Genomic DNA, 9,648 nt, shown 5'->3' with positions numbered 1-9,648 from the left:
CTTCCGGTGGCCCTGTCACCACCTGGAAAGCTCTGGCCGGCACAGAAGACGATGGAAAAGGAAAAGCCTGGCAGCTTCTCAGAAGTTGGGAGCGGCCACAGGCCGAGCGGGAGCAGGAGCGGGAGCGGGAGGCAGGATTGAGCAGCGGATCCTTTTTCATGAAAGGGAAAGGCGTTTTAAAGCTTCCTTACCAGCTTGCGGAGAAAGCCGGTGTGCCGCTGGGCGCTCCTGAGGGTGCAGGTGACCTGGGCCGCTCTGCCTCTAGCGCCCCCAGCGGAGGGCTGGAGCATCGCACGCCTCTGAGGTGGTGTCTGGACACGCCCACCGAGAGGGCTCTGCTGGGCTCTGCTTTTGGCATGCGCCCTTCTCAGGTCCCATAGGTTCCCTCGGTGTAGTCTTCACAGAGACAGCTTTTGTTTTCACGACACTGTGGGAACACGACAGAGAGCTGAAGCCCTGGTGCACGACAGCATGTAGGCGAACCTTGGAAACATGGTGCGAAGCCAAGTCAGTCTGACACAAAAGGACAGACAGGCAGCCAGCAGGCTCCTGAGAAGGAAGGGTGCCCAGACTCCACCGCAAGTGCTTTCGACGTGTTATCGGGCTGGTCCCTGGAGAAAGATGTTGCTTGGGTAAAGTGGGGGTCGGCACTTTAAGAGGAAGACGTGCAGTGAGACGGCTTGGCACAGTGCCTGCAGCAGCGGTGCACACAGAGAAAGGGTGCAGGACCCGACAGCATTTTATTCTATTGTACTCGGCTGAGCAGTAAGTCAGAACCAACTGCCGGCCGGCACCTCACAACGACCACTCAACATCTCCGAACCAAGAACCCAATCTCTGCCATCGAGTCATGCAGACTCCTGGTGACCCTGGAGGACAAGGTCACAGAGTAGGAAGTCCCTTCTTCCTCCTGAGGCTAGAGATGGCTGCGGGGTTTCCTCGGGCGCCTGAGGAACTCACTCACTTGGCGTCGCTCGTGTGGAGCCTGGACCAAACACTGAGCTGCCGGCCTGAGGGGCGGCGGCGACAAGACCCCTTCCTCACCGCTGCATGGGATCCCGGTGCCGCACAGCAACCCCACAGGACAAGACAGAACTGTCCCACAGGCTTTCCAAGGCTGCCAGAAACCAACAGCATTCAGGCGGCTGGTGGGATTGAACTGCCAACCTTTGGGTTAGCCGAGCACTTAACCATGGTGCCACCAGGGGTCTATAAAGTGACAGCCACAACCCAAAAGGTCAGATGGCAGCCAGGTGGGGGAGGAACAGCCCAAGAAGCTGGCCAGGATGGCTGTACGAGGCGGCGTGTCATCTGGGAGGAGGGCTTGTACCTGGGGAAACTCAGCTGAGTATGTACATGGGGAGGGATGGGAGGAGAGTGACCGCCACTCAGAGGCACCCCCCTGACTGCAGGACCGACCGAGCCCAGTGTACAACTGCACCCTACCCGCCCTTGCAGTGGGTGGGGAGCCTTTCTGTATTGTCACAGCCTGAGACCACTGCACACGATTCCTTCTTAGGAGACCCTTCCTCCACTTTCAGACCTTTCAGCTAAAATTTGTGAAAGAAAGCAAAATACAGGCCAAGCATTATTCCAACTGTGCAAGCACATCACACATAGTGAAAAAAGGTATCGTTGGGAAAACAGGTTTGTGAGAAGTAAAAACAGTGTTTTACTTCTCCCCCATTCCCTGCGGTCGTACAGTGAAAGGGCTGGGGAGTGCATCGTCTCACTCTTTACTGCTGAAAGTCTCCACAGCAGACCATGCCCCAGTCAGCTCTTTCTGCACGTGGCGTCCGGGGCACTGATGGCACCCTTCTCACCAGCTCTCTGAATTGCCCCACCCCACTGCCGTGACCTCTGCCCCCGAGCTTCCTAGCTACAGTGCGTAGCAGGACTGCAGCCCGCTGCCACTTAGTCCCATGTCAATATTCTCTGAAAGAGCGCAATGCACAAGGCACACATGTGCTACTTAATATTTGGTTTAAAGAAGGCCGAAGGGACATGTTGGTCTAAGGTGTAAAGATGGTGTCAGGGCAGTAGGGTTTGTTTGGCTGTGTTTGGTGGGGAGGGAGGGGCTCATCCAGCCTTCGTGGCTCCACAAAGTAGAGTCTCTGTGAGCATTTGGAGTTCTGTTCTGCATTTCCCCCTTTTTGATCAAGAGTTGTCTACAGTCTTGGGTCAGAACGGTCAGTCAGGGTAGCTGCTGCTCTCCCGATGGTCCCTCAGCCCTCGGAGAAGGGCTGAAGGTTTCGGTGCTCGAGGTTCAGTAACTCCTCAGGAACTGGCTCTGCATCCAGGTCCCCAGGGTCAGAGAGGATCCCACCAGGGCCAGGCCTGTAGCAACCAGGAGAATGTATGCCAGATCCCAGGGGAAGCCCTACCCAGTCCTGAGCAAATGAGACCGTTGAGGGTGTGAGTTTGGCATTAGAAATGGATCTTGTGATTATATGAAACTGAAAGATCTCTTGATTTGTCATGTGAGACTAAAAACAACACCTATGTAACTTATTGTTGGCGCACTCACCTTTGTAAATGCAACACCTTGGAATGCACAATAGCCTGTAACCCGTCACATCCAGAGGAAAGGCGAGGGGAGGGGCGAGGGGAGGAGCATGCAGGTCCCAGGGGAGCAGAAGCCTGGCTCTCTGCTGCTCCGTGCCGAATGCTCAGGAGGGTTATTTACGCCAGAGCCCCCACACCAGCTGCCCTTGTTCCTGCCCGTTTTTTTTCCATTCCTTCTCCAAGGAAAAAACCCCGGGGAGAGGGGCTCCCCCCTTGCCAGGGGGGGGCACTGTGTGGAAAGTGCCGACACGAGAAGAGGATCGTGAGTGACACATGGGACAGGATCGTGCTTTGATGGAGAGCGTGAAAACAGACTGGACAGGAGGGAACACGAGCAAACCCAACCTCCGGTGTCCAGACTGCAAAGGGCTCTTGCAACGTAAACAGGAAAGCACAAGTAGCCCAGGATAAAAATGGGCCCAGGCTCTGAGTGGGCATTTGCTTTGCCTCCCACAGCTCTCACCTGGTTTTCACCTGGGCTCAATAACCTGGGCTCAATCACCTGGGCTCACGATTCTGGGGTCCACTAGGGAAGTTCAAGGCTAAATTCAGGTGAGAAATGCGTAGGACACAGTTGCTTCTCTGACAGGGCAGTTTCTTCTCAGCTTGCCTGCAGGCAGGCCTCTCTCCTTCCGGCCCTGAGCCACTTGGCCAGGCCTCTGCCCTGCTTGGGCTATGTGACAGCTCTTTTGTGACTGCTGATAAATGCCCAAAGCGTACTCTTTGCTGTAAGCTTCATCCTGAAGACACTCAGTTCCAAATCCATGGACAGCAAACCCAGCTCCCTGAATTAAGTACCCGGAGGCACCCATTCCACAAGCCAGCCAACTGCCTAAAGCTGTACTAGCTCTGTGGGTGGGAAGTCCATCTCTGGCTGCTGCTCTGGCTCCTGGGTCTGCTGCTCCTCCTCTGGTACTCACAAGGAGGCTCAATGCCTACGGGTTCGCAGGGTCCAAATGACATGCTCCACTCCTGTCTCTTCCCTCCCACTGACAAGTAACCCTGCCAAACATCGCACACAAGTGTGTCATGTATCCTACCAGTGTGTTTCCCCGTGTGCCCATCAGGAAAGGGGCGGTCGTTTTGGTGGGAGTAATAGAGAGTGGCCAGAAGGGCTATGTTAAGTACTTCACTGCATTACAGCATTTCATCAGGAAATACACACACAGCCAAGAGGTAGCACACAGAAAGGTGATGGACACTGTTAGCCATTAGGAAAGGGCAACTGTAAACCTCAACAAGATAAGTGCTTCACAGCCACCAGGACTCCAAAGACCAACCCGCCCACCCCACCCAACTCCTAGAGATCATCCTATGTGGCATTTCCAGGGCTATGAATCTCTATAGGAGCAGCCAGCCTCATCCTTCTCCTGCAGGGAGACTAGTGGGTTTGAACTACCGACCTTGCGGTTAGCAGCCAACCCCTAACCCACAGTGCCATCAGGGCTCCTTGATCACTGGGATAGGTGTTATCAAAGAGACAGTGACAGGTGTTGGCAAGGATGCAGAGTCATGGGACCCTCATGCGTTGTTGGGAGTAGGGTGGGGGGCTAACATGGTGCCGCCTCTTTGGGAAAACAGTTTAGCAGTTCCTCAGAAAGATAAATGTAGAGTTGTCACGAGATCCAGCAATGCCCCTCCCCCCCCCAGGTGACAGCCCAAGAGAAATGAAATAGGCGTCCACACAGAAACCACAGCTCGGACCGAGGGCTCACTATTCACAACGGGCAAGAGGGGGAACAACGTGTTTGCCGGTCACTGGTGAAGAGAGACTAAGCACAGTCTGCACAGTGGCCAGCGGCAGTGTGTGTGTGCACTGTGTGCAGTGCAGTGTGTGTGTGCACTGTGTGTGTACAGTGTCTGGGGGGTGCCGACTGAGAACGCAGTTGCAAAAGACCATGCGCCTGCTCCCTGCATGGAGTCCTGGAGAGGGAGGCACACCCACAGCAGCTGAGCAGATGGGTGATCTCCAGGGACTGGGGGCCCAGGGTGTCTCCTGGGGAGAGAAGAACGTTCTCTGAGACCCCGTCACAGTGCCAGCATCCAGCTGTGTGTGTCAGACTGGGCTTTGCAGTCCATGCGGGACGCTCCGTCTCATTCAAGCGGTTCTGCAGACATGGGCTTGTGTGTTTCCCTGTGGCTGCTGACCGAGCCGTGCTTTCTGCTTCTGCTTTCGGCATCCCAAGGCCGGCGAGCAGATGCAGGGTGATTCCTGTGCCACCACCGCTCTCAGCCCAAAGGGGACACCCACGTGTTGGCACAACCAAGCCTGGGGAGCCTGCTGCCATTTGAGTTGGGGGGACTCCCAGAATTCAGAGACAGGCCTCTGCCCAGCTATGCTACTTCCGCTCTGCACACGGGACCTCCCAGACCAGGGCAGAGGAGGGGACCTCATAGGACTGCCAGGCGCTCGAGAGGCGGTGGGGACAGAGGCACACCTCACAGTGACTGCGACAGCCCCCTCTTGTCACCCTCTGCAGTGCGGGGCCGCCTTCCAGGAGCACGACGTCATTGTGCTCAACGGCACCAAGGGGGACGTGGAGCTGCTGAAGGCCCGCATGGAGGAGAGGCGGCTGCGTGCCAAGCTGGGAAAGGTAAGGACGGGAGTCCTCACCTCTGGAGTCCTGCCGGGTCCTTCCTGCCCTGCCCGTCCTGTAACTGCAGAGTGGGACCAGATTGACGGCAGCCAGGGGACAGGGGTACAATGGGCTGATACTCGTGGAGAGGGACAGCTCGGTAAGGGAAGGGGGAGCCCAACTGGAGATTCCTCTGGCCACCACTGGACAATGCGTGCAGACTCTGTGAACCAGTGCTTGGTGTGTTTCTATTCTCAACAACTTTGTGAATGGAAAAGGGGGCCGGGGCCAAGGCTATATACTAAAGGCAGCACTCCCCCACACTGTGCTCAGTGCCCAGCCCCCCCCTTCCTTCCCTCCAGCCCTGTGCTCCAAGCCCAGCAGGGACATGAGCTCTGGGACTGCCGCTTAGACACGGCTCCCAGGAAACCAAACAGCCCCAAACACGCGGGCCGCCAGGTGCTCCCGCTCCCCAGGCTGCTGGCTGCTGGCTGCTTCCCCGGGCAGCGCCCCCTGCGCCCTGCACCCTGCACTGTGTGGAATGAACTACATGTGGCTGTAACAAATCCCAGGCTGTCACTTTGAGCAGGCAGTCAGGGAGCCCTCTCATGTCTGCTAATGACAAAACACTCCAACCTCAACTGCCACCAAGTCGATTCCGACTCTTAGTGACCTTACAGAGTGAGTCTCCCAAACCCATGGGCTCACTTCCACGCCGTCCTATATGGTTGCAGGGAGTTGGCTAGTGCAGGGCGAATTCAATGAGCTGTGTGTCTAGCGCCACCTTTTGGATCTTTAGGAAAAGGACTGAGCCCGGCAGCCCTCTGACTGCTCCCTCAGACTCACTGCCATCGAGCGGTGCCGACAGGGCGGTTTCCGAGAGCGGGACCCTTCACTGGAGTAGGAAGTGGCGTCTTTCTCCTGCAGGGCAGCTGGTGGTTTCAAACTACTGGCCTTAGGAATCGAGCCCAACACGTAACCACTACACTACCAGGGCTCCTTCTCTGACTACTACTATTCCCCTTTTCTTTTTCAACAGAAAACAAAGAAACCCAAAGCAGCAGAGACCGTGTCAAAGCCAGATGTCCCTGAAGGTAAGACACCGAGGAGGGATGCTTGTTGTAGATGAACGAACGAGGGCCCCACAGTGTCCTGAGTCCTTGCTGTATCCATTTCTCTCACAGAAAGTACAGGGCCATCGGCTGTCACAGGCGGGAAGCCCGAGGAAACGAGCCTTGACTCCAGGGAGAAGGCCGGCCTGGTTCCCAAAGGCCCAGGTGGGTGTCTCAGAGGCCACAGGGGTGGCTGGGGGACTGGGCACTGGGCACTGACCCTCCTTCCCCCATGGTCTCTATTGATTTGGGCAAGCCCACGGGGCTCACATGTCTTTTAGGGTCTAGTTTGTGAACCTTTGTCATAAACAAGGTCTTGAAGCTTCCCCCCGTTTTCTGCTGAGAGTTCTGTGGTTCTGTACTTACTGGGGCATGAATGGTTTGGGATGCGTTTCCATGTATGGTGTGAGATGTGGCTCCAGTTCATTCTTCTGCTTGTAGAGATCCAGCTGTCCCTGAACGTCTTTGACGACGCTTACTCCCCTGTGGGGCAGGCTCGGTGCCCTTGTCGGGAAGCACTTGGCTGTAGATGCATTGGTTTATTTCTGGAGGGAGTCTCAAATTCAATTCCATTGGTCTATATCCCCGTGCCACACTGTTTTGATCATTGTCGTATTGTGTTATGTCTTGAAATCAGGGTATTTGGCCGAAGTGTTCCTGGTTTCCTTACGCCTGGGTTGTGAACCCACCCACATGGCACTTAGAGCCCTTCCCCTCCTTCCTCCGTCTGTCAGAGCAGTTTGGTATGCAGTCCAGAGTTCAGTGCGTTGCTCTTGAAGCGTGCCCTATGTGGTTCAGAGACAGTAGTACTTATTTCCCGAAAGAAATACATGGATTCATTAGGCCAAGGACTGTGTGTCGTGATCTTGTGTAACAAATTGTACCTGTAGAGGTTAACAGGGTAGACCAGGAGCCCTGTTGGCATAGCGTCCCAACAGGTCAGCAGTTGGAAACCTCCCGCTGTTCCTTGGGAGAAAGACGGGGCTTTCTACTGCCATCGACAGTCACAGTCTCCGAAACCCACAGGACAGCTGTACCCCATCCAGTGGTGTCACTGTGAGTCGGCACTGACTCGATAGCGGCGAGATTGGCTTTTTCGGTAGAGGTTAAAAGGCATCTTGATAGTGCAGTGATTAAGCACTCGGCTGCCAACAGGGGGTGGGTGGTTTGAGTCCCCCAGTGGCCTCGTGAGGGAAAGGCCTGTGATCTGCTCCTATAGAGCTGTCAAACCTGGGACCAAGAAGCCCCCCTGCCCAGTGCTCCCCGCCATGCCGGGTGTCTGAGGAGGCTGGGCAGCCTGACACCCAGACCTCGTTGGGGTGCTAACGATGCCGTTCAGTAAAACAGGTAAAGAGGTGGCACCTGAGAGTCTGTGTCACCCCTCTGGTCCCAGGAGGTCAGGTCGACAGAGATGCCTTTTGAGGAAGTGGCATTGGGTGCAGTAGAGTCCTAACCTTCTGTGTCTGGCTCTTTGCTTTTCCAGCACCGGGTGGGAGTGCGTCTGGGAAAGCCGGGAAGGCTCCATGTGCAGCCATGAAGCGGCCCATCGACGACAGCCACCAGTCTGAGACCTACAAGTCCCTCTTCACGTCTCACAGCTCTGCCAAGCGCTCCAAGGAGGAGTCCGCCCACTGGGTCACCCACACCTCCTACTGCTTCTGAAGCCGTGCCCAGCCTTCCCGCCTGAGACCATTAAACAAGCACGGCTGTGCTCACCACTGTGTGCTGGCCTCCTCCCTGCTCCCCTGCAGACTCAGGGAAGCGGCACTTGAGCGCGGATGGGTTTCTGCTATGCACAGCCTGCTGCCGGCATCTCTGCCTGCCGCCGCTGTGCACCCAGCCTGGGAGGAGGTGGGCACCTGCTGCTGCAACATGAATGGGGTGCATGGGTGACTGCCAAGAGCAGGCAGGTAGTCCATTCCTCAGACTCAGTCTGAATTCAGAGTGTGCTCAGCAGAGAGTGGGCGTGGGGGTCCTTTGTCAGTGTCCACCTCCAGTCCCCCCAGTCCCTGTAGTTCCTGACTTCTCAAGCCATCTGCCCCACTGTCACCAGAGAGCATCTGCCAGGCTTTCCTCCTCAGGGACTCATAAGTGATGAGGTTCAGGACCCTCCTGGGTTGATAGGGCCCCGGTAGTGTAGCAAAGCCTAGTTCTCAGACAGGACTGCATTGGCAGGTGTAGGCTTGGGGTCCCGCAGTCTTAAGGCCATCATTTAATCCATACCAGGCACCTGGTGGCAGGGTGGGATACATCAGTGGAGTCTGTCTTTTCTCTCCATGTTTTCATTGTTTTCTGCCCTGCCTGCCGCTGTTTGGACGCTAAGATTGCTGCCATGGCATCAACGGCGAGATGAGGCATTTCCTGATGTCACGGGAACTCCAGCAGCAGGTGGGGGGCGGGGGGGCTCGTGCCTGAAATCCAACCCCACCCGCCATGGTGTGTGCTGAAGCCATAGCTCCTGATGTCCTCAGAAGACCCCAGCTAAGGACCAGGAGGGGCCCGCCCCACACTGCTGCCACAGACAGACGCTGTCCGTGGACTCATCACCCCCAGGCACAGGGCCCCCCCCCACTTCCCTGGGAGGCGGCCATGGGGTTGGGGTGAGAGGGGGCGCCACCAGGAGTGTCCTGGGCTGGAGAAGTGGGGGTCCCAAGGCAAGGCTGTAGAATTTTACCCTGCCTGCCTCTTCAAAGCCCTGCTCTGCTGTGGGGAAGGGGGGCTGGGAGGCAGGAGTGACAACACGGCATTTGGCCCCGAGGCCATTAGTGAATGTCGAGCTGAAGTGCATTGATAGGTGGTTGAGGCTTCACACGGAGCCAGAACGGCCCCTTCATTTCCTGGCCCCTCTGCGCCAGCCCGCAGGCATCCTGGGCATCCCGATCTGCTCACAGCCATGGGTTAACCCACTTGCTACCGGTTGCTTTCTTTCCCTTGCGATCGGCCCTTTTTTTAATTGGTTAAAGTTCCTTTCATTCCAGTCAGTTCTTTTCCATTGTTCGCTTAGAGGGCCCTGGGTTGATGAGTTCTCTCTTCATGAGGGTCCCTGTCCATCCCAGTGGCCTCTCTGGAGCGTGTTGCGTTGTCCCGCCGGGGCCTCTGTCGTTTGTGCATCCAGCTGGGTGGCTCAGCCACGGCTGCTTTTCACAGCGCCCTCAGCACCCTGCTTCCCTGCAGGACCCTATCCAGACGACGCCCCCAGGACCTGCCTTACTCTAGGGCCTCCCGCTGACCTTTGCCCTCAGGTCACTCCATGCCACCTCACCCCCCTTCCCCACCTCCATCTGACTGGCCCAGGGAGAAGGGCTTTCTCTGGAGATGACCATCCAGCTGCCCGAGGGAACCAGCCAGGCGAGCACAGCGAGGAGGGAGCGCAGTGTCAGGCAGTGGGCAGTGTC

General features: G+C 56.7%; 1 protein-coding gene across 1 annotated transcript in view; it reads left to right on the top strand.

The window, feature by feature from the left end:
- RTF2 (replication termination factor 2) overlaps positions 1-7,968 on the top strand; it is a 35,681-nt gene extending 27,713 nt beyond the window's left edge. Inside the window, exons 6-9 of the mRNA XM_004698068.2 lie at positions 5,046-5,159; positions 6,181-6,235; positions 6,326-6,418; positions 7,737-7,968. Of these exons, the coding sequence (XP_004698125.1) occupies positions 5,046-5,159; positions 6,181-6,235; positions 6,326-6,418; positions 7,737-7,915 (441 nt within the window). The 3' untranslated portion in view covers positions 7,916-7,968. The remainder of the gene's footprint in view (positions 1-5,045; positions 5,160-6,180; positions 6,236-6,325; positions 6,419-7,736) is intronic.
- Positions 7,969-9,648: the final 1,680 nt, after the last annotated feature.

The sequence above is a fragment of the Echinops telfairi genome, unplaced genomic scaffold, assembly GCF_000313985.2.
Source record: "Echinops telfairi isolate 266 unplaced genomic scaffold, ASM31398v2 ScPeMD7_5592;HRSCAF=6446, whole genome shotgun sequence".
In the NCBI taxonomy this organism is placed as follows: domain Eukaryota; kingdom Metazoa; phylum Chordata; class Mammalia; order Afrosoricida; family Tenrecidae; genus Echinops; species Echinops telfairi.
The sequence above is the reverse complement of the archived record's forward strand: the minus strand, read 5'-3'. Positions and strand labels throughout refer to the sequence as shown.